This window comes from Onychomys torridus, chromosome 23, assembly GCF_903995425.1.
Source record: "Onychomys torridus chromosome 23, mOncTor1.1, whole genome shotgun sequence".
NCBI lineage: Eukaryota > Metazoa > Chordata > Mammalia > Rodentia > Cricetidae > Onychomys > Onychomys torridus.
The window spans coordinates 45816428-45836873 of record NC_050465.1 but is presented as its reverse complement, the minus strand read 5'-3'; the positions used below and the strand labels follow the sequence as shown (position 1 = coordinate 45836873).

The 20446-nt window shown below is 40.5% G+C and overlaps 1 protein-coding gene across 1 annotated transcript; it reads right to left on the bottom strand.

The window, feature by feature from the left end:
- Positions 1-2379: 2379 nt before the first annotated feature.
- Positions 2380-19005, bottom strand: Icos (inducible T cell costimulator). The gene is made up of 5 exons (XM_036173000.1): positions 18905-19005; positions 10747-10766; positions 4525-4863; positions 3814-3920; positions 2380-2619 (listed from the first exon to the last, which is right to left on the bottom strand). Exons 1-5 carry the CDS (start codon positions 19003-19005, stop codon positions 2380-2382), a joined length of 807 nt encoding a protein of 268 aa, XP_036028893.1.
- Positions 19006-20446: the final 1441 nt, after the last annotated feature.

The window sequence follows — 20446 nt, the reverse complement described above, 5'->3', positions numbered from 1 at the left end:
CTGCCCGTGTGCTTTGCAGATTAATACCCTTGGCGATTTTGTGAAAATGTTGTCGATGTGTTTGTTTTACTGGCCGGTGTGTAGCTAGAAGCAGGTGCAGAGAGAGAAGATTCTAACCCCGTGAGGTCTGTTTGTTGAGTACACGTGAGCGGGACCTTCTGTAAGAAGGTGTTTGCCTTAAAAGAACTCAGCAATTCCCAGGCAGTCTGTTGAGTGCCCAATAGTCACTGATCCAAACAAAATACCCAAAGGAGATTGCTGTAGTCAGATCAAGTCAGACGCCCTGTGGTCCAGAAAATAGAATTTCTCAGTTCAAGTTTCAGGAGAACTGGTCGGGGTGCTTCCTCCATGGATGCCAGAGTGGTCCAGATTATGAGGGCACACCTGTAACAAAAATTCCGCATGGGTTGAATCCCTTCAAAAAGCTTTCTGCTTTTCCCTGTGGTGTACACCCATAAGCACACACACACACACACACACACACACACACACACACACACACCCTTTATGCTCCAAGATTCAGCACCAGGTCCTCATTTCCCATGAAACTTTGTTCATCCCACTCTTGACATAGGATGGGACATTATCTGAACACTTCACTTTGAAGTGTCCACTACTGCTTCCAGCCACAGCCAGGCAAGGCTTATCTGCATGTGTGGACAGTTCCAGCACCATCACCCCACTGTGCCTCTCTTTGCCTTCCTGTCTCTAGCTTTCTCTGAAAACTTGAGAACAGTTTTTTTCTGAACCTAGTTCAGTGATGAGGGCGAGCTCCCAACTGCAGTAATAAAACCTGTGGTTAAGTATTCCATTTCCCGTCCTTCACATGAATTGTGGGAGGCCTCTGTACACCTGACAGAGGTCCCATTAAGTCAGCATCAACACACTGGTAACATACCCTCAACCTTACAGTTGCCTTTCTTCTTGCCTATCACTCTCTTCCCTGCCCCTTTGCTACTTCTCCCTGGGGTTACCACTCCAGTGAACTATTTGTACCCAAGATCTTATCCTTGTTTGATAAGGTCTCAGATCCTTGTTTGAAGGAATTCAAACTAAGATAGAATACTTTATTATTAACACAGTGATTGGGATGAATATGCTGGGTTGTTTTTGTTTGTTTGTTTGTTTGTTTGGTTTGGTTTGGGGGGGTTTTTTTGTTTTTTGTTTTGTTTTTTTGTTTTTTGTTTTTTTCAGGAGCCAAGTAATCAAACAAAGCTGGTAACAAGTACCAAAGCTGTGGTATTAACTGTCTGGAAAGGAGCTGCTGGCAGTCTGGACCTCAGCCCCAGTTATCTGAAAAGGGAATAAAGACTAACCGTACAAGGTTAGACCTTCTTCCATGCAGTGATCCTGTGACAATTATGTGTGTCCCTGAGCCACTGAGTGGTAGCAAAATGTGATGGCTTCTGTTTCTTTTCCTACCCCTCATCATTCTACTCATGGGCACAAGATGTATAAAATTTCCACAATGGATGTTTCAGGTGCTCTGGATATTCCTCAGACTTGACAGTACCTGCCTCTACCTCTCAACAGATGAGGAAAAAGCTTCAGTTGGATTTCCAGTGCCACCCAGGTTTGCACATTCTTTATTTCCAAACAACTGAGTATCATCATGAATTCCTCCTCCGCGTCTCCTGACCCCAGCATCAATCTAAACCTCTCTTCTCAAGCCTCTTCCAAATGTCCCCATCACCCCTTGGTACCTCACTCAAAAGGTTGTACTTAAGGGTATTCAATAAATACGCACCATCTATTGCATTACAATAAGGAAGACCCAGATATTCCTCAAATGGTTAAATTTTAGTTGAAAATTACCTTGAAACAACTGTGACCCATGGATCTTTTTCTTTCATACTAGGCTTTGGACCTAAGACCACATGTATGGTAGGCAAGTGCTCGACCAAAGAGCTGAACACATATCCAGCCCCCCTTTTCCTCTTTATTTGGAGACAAGGATACATGAAGTGCCTCAGCCTGGCCTGGATAACTCATCTGTTAGCCCAGGCTAGGCTTGAAAGGCTATCCTCTTACTGCAACCTGGTTTTTCTTTTTCTTTTCTTTTCCTTTCTCTACCAGTCCTCCCTCTTTCTTTTTGTTAATTTTGAGGCAGGAGCTCATACATCACAGACTGGCCTCTAACTCACTGTGTAGCTGAAAATGATCTTGCCCTTATGATCCTCCTGCCTCCAACTCCTGAGTTCGAGGACTACGGGTGTGTGACCCTATGCCCATTTTTGTGGTACTGGGATTGAATCCAGGGCTTCATATGTGTTAGATAAACACTCGACCAGCTGAACTACATCCGTGACCCCTGTTAATTTATTTTAATAGTGATTTACAGACATGGTTTTTAATATACTGGAGGATGGGTTCGCCTAGTTAAAGTGAAAAATCCAGATTTTTCACATAAAATACTAAAATTATCCTTAGGGAAAATTTCCTTTCTTTGAAAATAAAAATAAATAAATAAATAATTCCAAGTCTTAATAATGAAGAGTGCTCCTCCCTCCCCAAACCCCAAAGGGAATCTATACCTGCAAGTCTAGCCTTTTTGGCTGTGTTGACTGCTGCCATGAACATGTATTCACTATTGGGGTCATGCACGCTGGATCCGTACTTCTGGAAGAGAAAGTTGGAAACATGGTTTATTATCTGTACTTCCCCACCTTCATTTCCCAAGTGTTGTCTGGTTTTTGTTGAAGTGGCATGTGACAAAAGCATAAATTCTGGACTTAGACTCAGTAAATGCAAAATGTTTCCAATAAAAAGTGTTTTCTGACCTATGAGATGAGTCAGTGGGAGAAAAAGCATTGTTGCCAAGCCTGATGACCTGAGTTCAATGCCCAGTGCCTAAGTGTTGGAAGGAGAGAATAGATACTTGTGCCTAGAAGTGTGCATGTACACACACACACACACACACACACACACACACACACACACACAATGTAATAAAAATCGTTTTAAAATGCTTTCTGTCATTTTCGTCCTCATTTTTGCCTTGATTATTTCTTCCTCAATAGAGCTGGATAATGGACTTTAGGGCATGCTCTGCCTCTTTCTCAAATGTCCATCTGGTACACACACACACACACACACACACACACACACACACACACACACGTCTCGCCGACAGCCACAAGAGCATGCACTTACATACTGTCATATACACATACTATGCAGAATGGAGTAAGTTCTTTGATTGAGGATCTGCTGTGTGAACAGCTAAAAAGAATATTCCACAACAAAAGGAGACATTTTGTTGTTCCTATTACATTGCCCTGAATAGCTTTTCAGACATTTCCCTTAAAACCAAAGAGTCTGGCGACATATAAAGACGCACTTTCCGTCTTAGCTGCTATTGGTACCTAGCAGGATGATCTCACTGTTTCAGTTTGCTGATTAAGAGAAACTTAACAACTGATTGTTTCAGCTTTGTCTTGACTCTTGGGAAGCTTATATTCAAATACTAATCCAACATTTAACAATTTTTAAGAACCAAAGGCATCTATTTTTATATTTTAACCTCCTTCCTAATCTTTATCTTTTACAGGCCCCAATTTTCTACCTTTTCATAAAAACAATAGTAATAATAATGCATCTCTGTAAGCCCCCAGAGTCCTTTTGGGAATAAAGCAAGCTATTAAAAAAACAAACATATAATCTCTGTTCCAAGTCATTAGTTTAATCAGTGTCTAAATTAGGGAAAAGGAATTGTCTCCCTTTTCCTCAGGTTACTCTGAGAAGAGCATCAGGCATTGGTGAGTAAATAAGCAACCAAGAAAACGAGTATAAGCAAAAGTAGAAATTGCTTACCTTTTTTGCAAACCGGAAGATAAATATGCATCCAAAAATGTATACCACAATAAAAGCTGCACACCCTACGGGCAACCAAAGCTTCAGCTGGCTGCAGAGCTGTGATTCTGTGGTGGGTGGGGAGGAGATACATTGATGAAAGACTTGGAAATACATGTCCTCATTCATAGCTACATAGAGAGAATGTTTTCATAAAACATAAAGAAGCCTTTTAATCAAGGAAGGCTTTTCTTCCTTACAATGATGAGATCGGGTGGATGCCAACCAACATCACCTCCACATTGTAGGTGGACTCCGAAATTCAAGTTGGAAAGACTATGCTAGTTTGCAAATGTGATAGAGACTTTCCATCTGCAGCTGTCACAGGAGTAAGTAAGAAATCCATGGTATAAAACTTATTTTCAAATTGTCTCATCTCATTCTCCAAACTGCTTTGTACCTTCAGTGAGTAGAGGTAATATCCACTGAGTCATGATCTGGGTGTTTGAAAGATTAGGCCCTAATTCTAACTCAACGGTATAGGTAACTAAATCACTTATTCCTGATAATTATCAACTAAATATGAACAACACATCTTTCCTTGCATATTTCATCCAAGATAATGTGTTGCCAACTACACATAAAGGATGTAACACAAAAGATACTCATTTGTCTGTGTCCTTTGATGAGAAAAGTCTCAGAAATGAGCATAAGCCCCAACCAATGTCTTACCGTAAATATACAAATATTCTCCACCAAAGATCTTTTCTTGAAAAGGAGGTGGCTCAAAAATTGACAGGCTACAGTAGTAATAGCTGCCCTGAGAACCATACAGGTTGTTTAGGAAAAAGGAAACACTGCTGTTGGAAAGCTCATATGGGCACAATTTCGGATTCTTGATGGACACCCCGTCTCCCTTTCCCTTGGTTTTGGTGAGCTCACAGAGGACTTCTCTCCCTTTCAATAACTTCATTTTGAGCTGTTGGACGGTCTCGGGGTATTTACAAGAAATCTGGATACGTCCACTGTGAAACGAAAACATCGTGTGGTCGGCTGAGTCGTTGATTTCTCCTGGATTAAAAGAAAAAGAACAAAGTAAGCATGCTGTTTTGTGAACATGTTGCCCTAGTAATTATATTTAAGTGGGAATGGGATTTCTTTTTATAAGGTCACCTCTATTCATACCAAGATGGAGGAGTTCATAGTCAAGCAAACAAATCCAGTATGTGACAAGGCAAAACTGTGCACTATAAATGGGCTTTGCATGCAATAGCATATAAAATGTTATGTATCAAGTAACATGTTTAGATAGTATGATTCAAACAGAGAGGACATCCAGGGCTTTTCTAGGTTCCACATAGGGGGCCAGATGGTAACAGAGAAATGAGTGATGTGCTATACTTTGTGCTAGGAACAAAATGTTATCAAGGGAAATGTGATAAGGTTGGGATGTGTATCATAATCTTTACTGGAGGGTCAGAAAATGCCCTTTTGAAGAGTGAGTTTTAAAACTTAAATTAAAGTATGGTTTTCCTTTAGCTGAACAAGGAAAGACTTGCAGAAAGATGTTATGAGAGTAAAAACTTTTAAAAGTATATAAATTTACTGGAGCTAAAATTAAATGATTGTAAATAAAGACCATTACATTCTCCAACTGAAAAGTAAAGGAACAAGTCAATTATGTTCAAATAGTAATGTGTCTTCTAGGAATCCACTTGCTAAGAATCAAATCAGCCAATGATCAGGTGAGGCCCCAGACTTTGGCTCACCTTTTCACTTTTTAAAATCACTGGGACAAGAGTTGTGAGCTACATGGAGATTACAGGGGGAAGAGACTGAGATGGTTTTAGCTGGTTGCAGATTGTGAACACCTGCTTATAGGTTCAAGATGTTCTACTGTTTATTTTTATTTTTTTAAAGACATGTCATTTTTTAATGACAAGTTTTATACTAAAATTGTTTGGAAAATGGTAGCTTTAATCTAACTTGTAAAATCTCCTTTTTTCTTAAGAAGATCAAACAAGTATAAAATAATTTTTGAAAAGCCATCCCTAGTAAAACAGGAAGTATTTCTATATTTTTGATTTTGACTTTTTAGTATGATTTTATATAGCAAACATAGTATTTTGTGCTTTCCTATTGTCGTACAATGTCTTATCATAAACATTCAGTTTTTTACCTATTTAACATAATCATTTTTAATAACTATGGAATGAGCCATTTATGTTAATCTTTCATGATTTATTAAAACTAAGCACTCAGGTGATACCAGGATTATTTTCAGCACTCTGATTCCCTGTAAACACCATGGCATTTGTCCAAATAAGTCTTGCCATATTATTTCCTTAAAGAAGGGCTCCAACTTGTACTAAGATTGGCAGCATACAAGATGATCCATATCTCTGTTTATGCTTGGTGCCTTAGCTCCTTTCACACTTCATCGCAATCCATTTGTTTGTTTGTTTGTTTGTTTATTCATTTCTTTTAGTGTCCCTATCCCTTAGTGAATACCTCTCATATTTCCAGGAAACATTTTCAAATTAGAGGTTTGGCTGTAAAAAACAAACACAGGTGCTCCAGCTGCTAGTTATGTCACTATTCCTTATTCAACAATAAAACAACGGGAAATTGTAAACAAAAGTAGTATTGCAAGAATTAAACAACTGATCTGAAGAGAATGTATAAATGCAGGTTCAACGTGAGACACCCTGGAACCAGGGACATGAGTAGAACTTCAGAGGGGCTTTTGCTCTGAGAACATTTATTGCTCTCCCATGCCCACACTTCTGCTTTTATGCTTTCTCTCCCAGAGTCTGCAAAGTGAGGAAGCTGGGAGATGTTTCCCCAATAAGCTGATTTCCAAAGAATGCTGGAATCCTTGGAGTCAAGGGAAGCCCGAGGGAACTGACTCTCATGTCGAGTGTAGTCCAGGAAAATTTCAGTCCTGGGATTTTAGTGAAAGTGATCTTGGACTGCCATCAGCCTACACTTCCTGTGTAGAAGAGATGCAAATCAACCTTACAAACAGTGCTTTAAACTACAATGACAGGTACAATGGAAAAGAATAAAATAGAAGTCAAAGAGAGCCACAGAAGCAGCAGATAACACAAGAAACCAGAGCATCACACGCCTTTGAATTATCAGATGCCCTAAAAAGAAACAGTTGTGCTCATTATGTTTAGAGAGATGATAGCTTCACGGTCAAGGAAAAATTTAAGTCAACTAATTTCAAAAAGAAATAATTAAGACTTGCAAAAGATGCTCTAACAGATGAAGAAAAAAAAAACATGAGTAGGTTTAAAAGTATATTAGGCAAGACTATAAAGGGAACTGATGAACTAAAAGATAGGTAGACAAATTATCCAGAATTCAGGCACAATGTACAGATTCAAGAATCTCAACCAGTCATAAAGAATTATTTTTAAACTGCTCACATCCGGACACACAGCCATCTAGAAAGAGTGTCTAAAACAAGTTTGGGGAAGGCACTGACTACCCTCAAATCAAAGCAATTGTTAAGACTGACCAGAGATGTGCCAGTATCAGCTATAAAGACTGTGCGTGATGCAGCCGAATTAGAAATCACATCTTCCAAACATTGGAAGAAGCCACCTGTCTGCCCAGAACACAACAGGAAGGTAGTGGAGCTATGTGCAATGTCTGATAAGTAAATATCCACAAGTCGTGATTCCATGCAGAGTCACCAAGAAAGTAGAGGCGTGACATATAACTCGAATGGGTGCCACGAAATCCACCCTAATGCTATTGCCTGGAGGAGAGAAGAGAGTTTGAATCAGGAAAGAACATAGAAAGCAGAAAGGTGTCTGTGTGCTGACCATGTTTTATTCTCGGCGTGTGGTAATTGTAGGGGTGAGGGAGCCTATGAGATCGTTATTCATTCAAAGTGTTCTTTTATCATTTGTTCACGTCTCTGTATGGATGTTTTGTCTTACAATTTAGAAGTCTGAAGGTATGCAAAAGGAAAATGATGCTGCTTTCACTTCTTTTTAATACAGAGAAAAGTGTAAGTTAAAGGCAAAGGGGATGAGAACAGACGACAGGCGACAGGTGCAGCTGCATTGGCTTTAAGTCGAGGGTGTTCTGCTAGAGGTCGTTCGTCTGTGAGCGTGGCGCTTCGTATCTGCTGCAGAAGATAAGATCAGTGGACGGCTTCTCAGTTCCTTTAGCATTGTTCAGAGAAAATTTCCCAGAGACTTTAGAAGGGCAGCAAGCAAACCACAAAAAGATCCTAGGGCAAAACTGTCTACAGGAGCTGTATACACACACACAAAATAAAAAGCGTTGTACCCCAGCCGTTCCCCGTTCTTTGCCCACTCCGTGACCCACAAGCCAGCACGAGGTGAAAAGTAACTGTGGAAGTGCTGAGCAGTGCTGCCCAAGGAATTCAAGAGCAAATTCTGGTTCTGTCCAATGACCGACATATGGGTCTGTGCCTAGCATACCCCTGTGGACTTCTCTCTTTTTGTTTGTAAAACAAGAAGTGAAAATAATGCCTTTAAAGAGTTCTTTCCGGGATGATGGCTCAGAGGGTAAGGTACTTTTTGCATAAGCAGGAAGACTTGGGTTTGGACACCAAAAGCCTGGCATCTGCTGCAGGGTGGATTCCCGCTTACTGGGCAAACACTAGCCAAAAGGGTGAGCTCAGGTCTACTGGGAGACCTTGTCTCCAAACCAAAGTAAAAAAGTGATTAAGGGGTCATCGGACGTTGACTTCTGGCCTCTACATATGCACACGCACACATACGTACACTCACGAGTACTCACACACTCTGTGCACGTGCACATACACCAGACAGAGAAAGAGAGATGGGAGGGGCCTCTTTCCAACACTTACTTTCTGTGGGTTAAGGGTCAGAACACATCCAGAAGAGACCACAGGCAGCCAAGACACAACTTCGCTGTCAGGTGAGTCCCCATCAAAGATGCCACCACGTTCCCGCTAATCTTCTCTTAAAAAAGAAGCCGGGCGGTGGTGGCGCATGCCTCTAATCCCAGAGCCATGTGGATCTCTGTGAGTTCGAGGCCAGCCTGGGCTACCAAGTGAAAGCTACACAGAGAAACTCTGTCTTGAAAAAAAAAAGAATATTGTGGGGAGTCAGGAAAACGTTAAAGTGAGTGAATTGAACTACCTTCCTTGCCTACAGAAGTATGCGGGGTGGCTAGGAAGGGTTCAGCTTTTCTTTCATGCAGAACTAAGCTGTGTGTGTGTCATTAAAATCAACTGGGGCCTCCAGAGTGTCATCCATCAAGTATTCATAAATATTCATTTCAATGATCATTCTTAGTCTAAACATGTCCTGGCTCACCTTTTCATTATTGTACATGGTAATAAGAAGGCTGACTCACGTTTCCACATTTCCTATGTTTAAGTTTTAAGCTTTCAGTCTAGAAAAGCATTTGGCATCTGTAAACCTGCAATTTACATGTTTGCCACCACAGTAGTTAAATATTTACCTCAAAATTACTTTGCACCTATAGAACAGATGTGCTAAATATCAAATCACAAATTCTTCTTAGCCTCTAGCCGAATTTGTTACAAGAATACAGAGAGAGAGAGAGAGAGAGAGAGAGAGAGAGAGAGAGAGAGCAGAACAAGGTCTGGGGAGATGGCTCATTCTGTTAAGAGCTTTCCCTATAAGTATGAGGGCATGAGTTCAGATCGTCAGCACCCATAAACAAAGGTGAATATGCCAGCCTGTATCTACAACCCCAGCACTGCAAGATGGTGGGAAGGAGAGACGTTCTTGGAACTCATTGACTAACCAATACAGCCAAATATAGCCAATCTAGCCAAATCAGGGAGCTTCAGGTTCGGTGAGAGACCCTGTCTCAAAAACTAAAGTGAGGAGCACTGGAGCAAGGCACCTGTCATTAATCTCCAGCCTCAACATACATGCACGCACATGTGCACAGGTTCAAATACTCACATGCAGTAGTGGAGAGAGAGGAAGACCAGCAAGATCCCTATAACAGTGAAAAGCATTTAATAGATAAATGGGCAGGCAGTTCAAGGAAAGTGTGAATGTACTGATGTCTTACAATTGCAAAAGTCAAAATATTCCCTCTATTCTTTGGATATTCTTTTTTTTTTTTTTTTTTTTTTTGGTTTTTCGAGACAGGGTTTCTCTGTGTAGATTTGCACCTTTCCTAGAACTCACTTGGTAGACCAGGCTGGCCTCCAACTCACAGAGATCCACCTGGCTCTGCCTCCCAAGTACTGGGATTAAAGGCGTGTGCCACCACCACCCAGCTCTTTGGATATTCTTATCTCCATGTCTAATACTCAGGCTGGATTACTGTCCTGATAGCAATAATCCAGATAGCAAATATCCAGAATCTGTTTTGTTTGGTAGGTTATCAAATCCATTTGGTTAATTCCTCTGCTGCAGAAGTAGTTAAATTTTTTAGTATCCCTCTCACCCATCTCTTTGTTGATTTCTCTAACTTCTATGTTTTCTTCAAATACCAACTAACACAAAAACTTCCTCCTAAATGTGGTCTCTGCTATTGTTTTTACTGTGTTCATCACATTCTTCCCAGACCATCTCAATGCACAGTAAACTCTTATATACTTTGTTCATGTCCTGAGCATCCTACAAATACCCTCATCTCACACTCCTGGTTTCTTGTCATTTTCTCTACTTCCCAGCAGCAACACACACACACACACACACACACACACACACAGCCAGACATGGTGGACTTCCATTCCAAGCAACAAGTCTACTACTCACAGACAAAGGCTTAGCCAGATTCAGCTTTCTTCCTTAGGTCACACAACTTCCTGAGCTCATGAAAGAGTATTAGCTCAAGCCATGGTCAAGGTGCTACTAGCAACTATCAATGGAAGCAGGAAAGTGGCTGCTAAAAGCCACATCTTTCAAGACCACCGCTAGAAGTATGTCAACAGGAAGAAAGCTTTGATGTTTGTGCCTGTGATCAACTGAATCTCTCTACTCCAATTTTAATCACAGTTGGTCCAAATTACAATTCTCTTTCTCCCCTTCCTCCCCATGCCCTCCACTTTCTGTGCAAAGCTATCTAGCTTTTGCCTTTTACTGTGGCCCACTGATGCCCAGCCTCTTGTCTATAAATGACTGCTTTGTCTTCATTATTCAAAACAATGTTTCTTCAGAGACTACTGGTCAACCTATACAAAGTGCATATCTAAGTCACTTTCTGACATGTTTCCTGAGGGAGAAAATACTTACCACAGTATAAAATAATCAGGTCTGACTGTTTATTTACTTGTTTATTGTCTGGCTACCCCATAATGATATAATCTTGAAATAGAGAACCTCATTGGTAATTTACAATTCCATCCCAAGTATCTACGACAGCACCTGGTAAATGGTAAATTATGATTAAAATTTATTCACATGGATGTATGCATTCACACTTATTTCCTATCTTATATCTGCATACATCAAGTTAAACTGGAAGCATAAATGTGAGTATTTTTCCCAAGATAACATAACTAGAAAATAATCTAAAGAAAGAAGCTCCTTGCCTTTAAATACCTACCGGGTTCAAAAAGTTTTGCTTAACTAATCAATGTTTTTCTTGGCCCTTTCATGATTACTGACGGCCAGACAGGTTTAATTGACTGATTTTTTTCAATACCCTGAAGTATGTAATAGTTCAACTTGTCCAGGGTGTGAGCAGGCCATGGAGCCCTAGAACAACCATTGTGCTAATCCACCCAAGTGTCAATAAACACCACATATTAGTGATTTTTTCCTACAAGCACCAGTGATACACATTTCAACACTAAGTTAAAAACACAAATGAGAATATCCTGGTTTATATCCTGGTGTGTCTCAAAATCTGAGTGTTAAGTTTAACACTTGATTTGTCTTCTGCTGACACGTCTAGATGATATTCACTGTAGAAAACAGGTGGTATATTTCCTGACTCACACAGAGCATTATGTTTTATAGGGTTTATTCTTCACACAAGACTCAAATCTGTTGCCTGCCATTGTGATTTTTTTAAAAAATAATAGTTGTTATATTTGTTGTGTCAATTATACCACGAATAACTATTGTAAGAATAGACTGTTTTCAAAAGTGAAATCAGCGTTTTTGTATTATGTGAGTTTTTACATTTTCAATTTTTTAAAAATAACATTTGTGTCTCTCTCTTTTTTTAGGGACTGTTAAAATCTCTGGAGCCAGTGTGACAGAGCATACCTATAATCCCAACACTTAGGAGACTGAAGCAGAAAGGCCGTCAAAAGATCAAGGCCATCCTGGGGCTACATAGTGAGTTCCAGCCAAGCTTTGGCTACAGAGTGAGATACTAGCTGAACAAGCAAACAAACAACAAACAAACAAAGGAGCTGGGCAGAGGAGGAGAGGGTGGAAAAGGAGGAGGAAAAAGAAGAAAATCTCTAGAGAAAGTCCTTCCCCAAAGACTTCATGACAGCTCAGAAAACTCTACATCTTTTGAATCCAAACTACTTTTGATTCCTTTGATATCCAAACTATTTTATTTCCTAGTATCAGATGGTCTGCCTAGGACCTACCCAGCTAGGACTCTGTAAACAGTTGTATTAGCTCTGGTTGAAAAAAAGCTTGAAAGAGACATGTAGAGACCCCACACAGTGCAGAGGATGTAAAACAGACTACCAGTGTGATTTTATTCTTTAACTCAGACTTTTAACCACAAACCTCTACAAAGGCCTCAGAGTGAGAGATAAGATCTCCTGAGTTTGCAATTATCGATAATGCTTATTAAACACATTTTCGGTACTTAAGCATTGATAAGCTTTAGTTGGCTCGGAAGAGCACAAGAGCATGACACCAGAGGCAGCTATGAATGGTAAAGAGCTTGTACTGGAGTCTTACTACATTTGATCTCTTAACTCATAAATTTCAGCATCATTTTAAAAATGAGCTTCCTGCCACTCTTTCATCTTTAATAAAAACAGTGTCATTACGAGCCAACTAGCTAAAACTGTTAGATTCCTGGCTAGTAGACCCTTATCGGTGCATGGTGCCTACACTCACGTTGTAATTCAAAAAGACCCCAAAACCTAATCAGAGTGAGTGGGTCCCACAGTAGGATGAGCAGGCAGACAAAATAAACCCTAACCCATCTAGAGAAAGGCAAATCAAAAATGTGGAGAAAAGTGAAGACAAACCATCAAACCCCTCTCTCTCTCTCTCTCTCTCTCTCTCTCTCTCTCTCTCTCTCTCTCTCGGGGGCGGTGCACACGCACACACACACACACACACACACACACACACACACACACACACACACTTTCACAGTATGCAAGCTGCTATTACTCTCCAAGGAACTCCGAAAGGGGAAAAACAACAACAACCCTTAGTTGTCTAAGCATGTATAATAAGAAAAATGAAAGATCCATTTTCTTCTAGTTAAAAGTTATTTTCTTAGTGAAAATGGAAAAACCCCAAAGGTGCTATAAAACTTTGAATCAATATTCACAACATAATTAATTTGCAAATAAACTACTCTGTTAGTGATTTCACTGCCACTGGTTTGAAATTATCATAGGATGGAAAAATCACATGAGATTAAATGAGACTGCCTCTATTCCACAGAGAGGAGGGTGTGTGTGTGGTAGAGATTCATGAATACATGTATTGCTTCCCACTTCTGGGTTGCTATGCACAGTGCTTTAGGTTCCCACACAGGACATTTGTGTGGGAACTCGTTGACATTGATGTTTATCTCCAGCTCAGCTCTCCAGGTCAGCTTCCCGTTCCTTTTAGCATCTCTCTCTGGATATAGTTCTTTCATCAAGTGGAGCGTGTCCAAGCTGAACCTGTTCACTCACTAAAGCCAATGTCATCTCTTTAGAGAATCAAGGGCCAACCCCAGGGCACTCAGAGTCTCCATCATCTCTTCTACTCCCTGACTCTCTTCATCTAATTAGTCACCAAGTTCAGTTGACTCTAGCTTGTAGACGCCTCTTGAACTTGGTCTTTTTTCTCCATCCAGTCCTAATGCCAATCTAGACCTTCTTCATGTCTTCTTCCATTTGTGGAAGAAGCATCTTCTTGGCTGCCCCCACCCCACCACAACAGTCTGTCCTCCTGTCTTTCTGCCATCTGCCTCTAAAATTGTGTTTCTAAAGAACATTTTGTTCCCCGGTTTAAACATCTTCATTAGTCCCCTGTTGTTTATATGGGAAAAACCCAATCTCCTTGGCATGACATAAAAGCCTCCATGATCCCAAAGACCATCTGCTGCAGCCACACTGAAGTTGTGGACAATTCCTCTTACACTGTTTCTTCTGTTTCCACAAACTAGAATCTAATCAGCCCTTTATCCAACTAAAATTCTCTGTCACTCTTTAAAAATGGCTCAAAGTCTTCTCTTTGGGTCCTTCTGAGATGCCCCAAAACTCCTAACTCTATGTTCTCAACAACACTTGATTTAGCTAATATATTTCTAGCACATGTATTATTAGATCCTAATTATTCTTGTCTTGCTTCCTCATTTTATCATGAAGTCTATAAGGCTAAAAAGTTTCTGGGGCCTGGGACACAGGAGAAACTCAATGATACTTTTCAAACAATGAAGATAAGACCATGAAGGGTCAACATAGGTATTGACCCCTAACATGGACCAAGAAGAGAAGAGAAGAAAGAGGTCCTCTTTGCTGGAAATTGGGGAACACTTACATCCTGGTGCAGAAGCAAAGACTCAAACTAATTGAGGCCCACCCAATTTTTTGAACCCCAATAGCTTTCAGGGGCTTCCGTTGAATTAACTGTGTACAGAGTACATTGTTAAATGAATTATATAAAATACATCATCTGTTTCTCAGAGCTAGCCTGTCAGACAGATAGATCACCTTTTCTTTAGCTCTATTTTAAGGTGAAGAAACTAAGCAGTATTCAATAGCCTTTATCCAAGGGGATAAAGTCAGCAGTGAGAATTATTAGAGTCATAAATTGAATCTAGACAATGTGACTTCAGAGTCCACTTACTGAATGCCCCCCTTCAATCTGATACTCTAGCCCAACACCCTCACTTTACAGAAACAGAACTATAGCATCTGAAGTGATTTGCTATGGGGGAAGAAACATTAAGATAGAAGTGGAAATTCTCTTTAGTATTTCTTTTTTTTTCCCCCTTAAGGTGTACGTATTAGCATTACAAACATTCAGTACTCACAACGGTGCCGTGTGTGTTCTCTGACTGAAGGGTCATTACACACCCAAACCAGTAAGATTGTTTCTCAAATATGCAATTACATGTGTTTAGTGTCCTTATTTATCTAGCTAATTATTTATTAACCATTATGTATTAAGCTGCCCTGTGTATTTGAACTTGGAAAAAAAAAATCCAGTTTCTTGATACCAGAGTCTGAATTTCTCACAAGTACTTAGTAACTTATCTTCCTGTAGAAATGGATTCATATATGTAAGAAACTCCTGTTGTAATTAAACGAGTGCAGACAAACACTTCTATGGGATTTTTGCTTTAGTCTTAGATGGTACAAAGTGATGAGGAGAGAGCGGAATGATTATGTTGCTGCTGTTGTATGAATGGATTCTCCAAGGACAGCATCATCTGTTTAAGTTGGATTTCTCAAATGCAAATAAGGTCACCTGTAAAGAATCTTGAATTGCTTGCGGGAAGTGTTTTACCCATGACAACATGACTCAGAAAGCATTGATTCATCAGCACCAGCAGTAAAGTGTGCACAAACACTTGAGTCTGTCACCATGCTTAGTCACAGCCCGGCTCTTCTCTGCTTTTCCTTGAGCAAAGCAGTCATGAGCACCACAGCTCCATGTATGGCCCTCACAGGATCACAGCCCCAACTTCTGACTCTCTGAATTTGCACATCATTGTCTGTTTTAGACAATTTTAGAGGCCAAATCAATTTTTTTAAAGCTACAGTTTGACTAACAGCTTCAATTTATATTTCATAGTTTGTAAATACTGTGTGTGTGTGTGTGTATTCCAATTTTCAAAACATAATTTTGAATTTTTATAAAATTTCCAATTTCTTTCTTGGAATGACTGAAAACCACCACTTGGCAGACTTAGTTTGTTAGAAGTATAACAGCACAGAGTCACCACTTATGTAGAAAATATAACAATGATTCTTAAATATGATTTTTGAATTGGAAAGCCCAGTAATTCACTTTACATCTCAAGATGAATGCCCTTAGAATAGGAAAGTAGCATGAATGCTAGTGTATGTTCAGTTTACTACATACGCGGGTGTGAACATTTTACATCAAGTAATGAACATTATAGATGGTGTTGTGAGCAAAGTTGGGGGTTTTTTCCCTGTGTGCCTACAGATTACTAGGAAGGAACTGGTAACTTAGAAGGTCTAACACTCTATCATATCTGTAGTTAGTAAACACAAAAATGAAAGCAATTGTGTTCACTTTGGTGAAAAAAGTTTACATGAGAGTAATAGAGATTTCTAGAAAGAGATAGGGTGGAGGAGACAGAGAGGAAACTGTGATCAAAAACTGGAAGAAAAAAATTACCTGAAATAAAGAATAAAGTTTAATTCACAAATGGAAACAAAGTATCTGGCCCTATACAAAATTCAGTAACATACATGAGAAGGAGCCACAGGAGCATGGAATTCTTGAATTCCAATATTTAAATGAACAACTTTCAAGATCACAGAAATCTAGAAGTAAGGCAGTTTGTCAGTTGGCAGAGTACCAGAGGCCCTGGGTTCAGTCTCCAGCCACATAAACCAGTGGCAGTACACACCTATAATCCACATACCTCCATACTTGGGAGGTGGTGGGAAGAGAATCAGAAGTTCAAAGCCAGTCTAGGCTACATGAGACCTTGTCTCAAAATTGTTTTGTTTTGTTGTTTTTTTTTTTTTAAACTAAATTCTAAAAGGGCTTTTCTTTTTTTTTTAAGTTAAAAAAGAACAAGACTCAGACTAACTTGAAGTACTTCACCACAACCCAGAAGGCCACAGAGAGTGGATGAAAATCTCCCCAGAAAAGAGACTGCAGTCCAGAACTCCCAATCACAGGAAAGATACCAGTCACCCTAGAAGGGGAAAAAAAGACATTGTCCCCTGTGCTGGGACTAAGGGAAGGCCGAGGAGCACTGGCAGAACAGAGATCACAAGACAGGAGCAGCACCCACACTGATGCTGTCACTGAAGACCAGCTCCGTGATAAACGGGTAAAAGATAGAAGGGACGGGAAAGGGAAGCTGTCAAGTCAGAACATGGCAATGAGCTACTCCACATTAGTGTGGCACCCAAGTGGGGAGTGGAGGGCACTTCAAGGTTCTCATGCCGGTGTGGGAAGTAGGGGCTAGGCATCCCAGACAAAGACATAACTATGCTTCTTTCTAAATAGGACTGGAGATGCAACTCAGCTGTAGAACCCCTGCTGAAGAGGTGTAAGATCCTGGGTTCAATTCCCAGCAACACACGAATTTAACTAATTATTCAATTGTGATCCTCTGAACATAATGATAGGTTAAGAAGTATCATCAGGGGTTGGAGAGATGACTCAGTGATTAAGAGCACTTGTTACTCTTCCAGAGGATCAGAGTTCAGTTCTCAGCACCCTCATGGTGGCTCACAGCCATCTCTAACTCTACTTCCGGGAGTCTGACACCCTCCTCTCGCCTCCACCGGCACCAGGCATGAATGTGCTACACAGATCTAAGTGTAAGGAAAACATCCAATCACAGAAAACAAAAATAAATCATTTAAAAAGTATCGCCAACCTTCCAAACTCACCAGATGCAAATAAGAATATTAAAAGGAAATGTTGCTATTCCAACAAAACATAAAAAGAAAAATGAGAAGATTCAGTAACACGGGAAAAGAAAAGGTAAATACATACACTCTTGGAGGAATAAAATCAAGGCTTCATCTATCCAAAGAAAAGGTTGCCGATGCAGAGTTTCTTAATGCAGCATGAATTAGGTGCTGAAAGGGACAGCCGCGGAGGTCAGTCCATCTCCTGGACCTCCCTGAGTTCTGTGAGGAGGATCTGGTGCTAAGAACCCCAGAGGGATGTTTCTCTCAAGATGGTGGGATTCTAAAATGACTTTTCAGTCACTTTCAGAGATAGAGTGGGCCTGAGGTTTACCCTCCCGGCTTCCTGAGAGGATACCTCATGAGGCAGGCATTTATTAGACATCACCCACTAGCGATCATTCTCACTGGCTGCATTCTCCACATTGGTTTCAACGAAGTCTCTCTAAAGCCAGAATTCAGCAGGTCACCCACAACATCCCCATTGCCTGGGAAGAAGCTCTTCTTGTATAATTTCCTCCTGCAGATTCTTCTGTAAGGAAGAGCCTCCTACTATCCCAAGACTGTGAATAATAAGACTTTGTTAAGTTTTACATTGAGATCCAATGAAGACTGGGAATGTCTAAGACTCTAAACCTTCTTACTTCATCAACTCAATAACCAAGTTGGTCAGAATCTTGCCCCTGGAGATTTGTGTTATTACGCTCCTGCTTCAACGGAGCTGGGCACACTGGGGTTCTAATGATGGTTCTGCCACTGTGTGACAAATCACTTAGCCTTTCCTGGTTTGTGAGTCCTTCTCAGCCCTGCTTGAGAGCAAGAATCCCTACATCACCACAGCATGAGTAAGCCAAGAGTTGGAAGAATTAAAAGTATTAGAGAGGACCCATAAGTTTCTTAGTTGACTCGAGTTTGGCTTTGTGTTTCTAGCTGTAAAAATAGGAATTCCTGGGTGTATATACCCTGGAGGGGTCACTTTGAATATGATTATTGTTTGTGTGTTTATTATCACCTTTTAGCTGTTTGTGCCTCCGTTGTTTGGATAACTGTCATTGGAAAATGGCAATCTACATAATACGATTTTTTTTTGTGTGATAAGGATAATTAACATTGGTTTTATTCCTTTGGGATCTCAGGTGACTATTCCAAAAGAATGCATTGGTCAGCTTGTTTTGACAACTTGTGATAATCCTGTGGTGGCTCTGTCCTCCAACAGAAACAGCATCACTGCTCAGGCAGTTCTTTTGAGTACACCACCATTAATCACCAGAACTGCCCAAATGGGTTTGGAGTGCAGAAAACATTTGAGACAGTACAGACAACCATGCAATAACTTGTACAAACTTTCCTGGAAGAAAAGCCAAAATCTTTAGCACGGCCCTTGCGGTCTGAGTAGTCTGACTCCTGACCTGCTCCTCCTCCTCCTCAGTCTCGTCTTGCGTCATCCCCAACTTCTTCCTCCTGTGCTCAGCTGCATCTACCCTGGTCCAGCCCTCTGACCTCCTTCTGAGCACGATGGATACTTTGTTTTGACTTTCCATACAGTTTTCTTTTCTACCTTGACACTCATCTCCCCACTGACTCCTATTTGCCCTTCCAGTTTCAACTCAAGCACCACTTCCTCAGGAAAGCCTGTGTGGCTCCAGTTCTGTACAAACCTTGCCTGTCTGACCTGACTCCTTGGCACACTCTCATGGGACTGAGTTTTGCCAATACTTGTTCATAGGATTATTTCATCGGTGTCTCTTTTGCTAGTGCCTAGCTAGTCTCAGCAGAGTGGGCACACCTAGTTTTGCTCGCCATTGTCCGTACAGCGGCTCGCACAGCACCTCCCGCGTGGCAAGTGTCCGGTGCTGCATGAACGAACAGATGAGTGGATGAGTGAATGAATGGATTTCCCTGCCATGGCTATTATTGTGTCCTTTATCCTGTTAAGCATTTCAGGAGGTTTGAAAAAAGAAAGAAAGAGAGAGAGAGAGAGAAGAGAGAGAGAGAGAGAGAGAGAGAAGGAGGGAGGGAGGGAGGGAGGGAGGGAGGGAGGGAGGGAGAGAGAGAGAGAAGAGAAGAGAGAAAGAAAGAAAGAAAGAAAGAAAGAAAGAAAGAAAGAAAGAAAGAGGAGGCATAACTGAACAAGCAAATGGTACTTAATCCAGGTAAACCCCTGAGGGATAGCCCTCTTCAGTCACTCCTCATTCTTCTTAAGAACATGTGCATAGCTTTGAGACAGCACAAGATCAAATGTTGAATAAACCCAATTTTAGTTTTGACTCTTTTTTTGGAGAGGAAAGTAGTGTCTACTTCTTTAAACCCCCAAGAAATGAATTTCTGGATGGACTTATACCACTGAATATTCTGCTTTCCTTTCTCCTATTAAAGGTATCCCCCCCCCCATTTCATGTTTTACTTCACTTTTCTCAATTTTAGGAATGGGACCCATAGTTAGAGAAAAAAGGAAAATTAATATATAAGTGTATGTAATGAGAATCAGAAAAAAAAACCATGTGTAATAATTTACACTGCACATGTGAGGTCTGATAAACGCAATCCACAAGAAGGAATCAAAGACACCAGAATACTTAAGGTAGTCACTCCCCATTTTTTTTAAATTTTAGGATGACCCTCATATTTAGTGTCTGAAAACTTTCTAAGAGCAACCAGGATTGGTTTGGCTCTGTCTCGGAAAAAAAAAAGAAAAAAGAAAAAAGAAAAAAGAAAAAAACAAACCTATGGCTAGCTATGCATTTAAGACATAGAAGCATCCAGGTAAGATTAAAGTCAAATCTCTTCTTTTGGAAGTCCATTCACTTTATTCTCTGCTGTAGAAGGATTCCCGGACCAAATGCCAGGGCTATTTAATTTTCATCCTGTTGACACAGGTTATCTTGC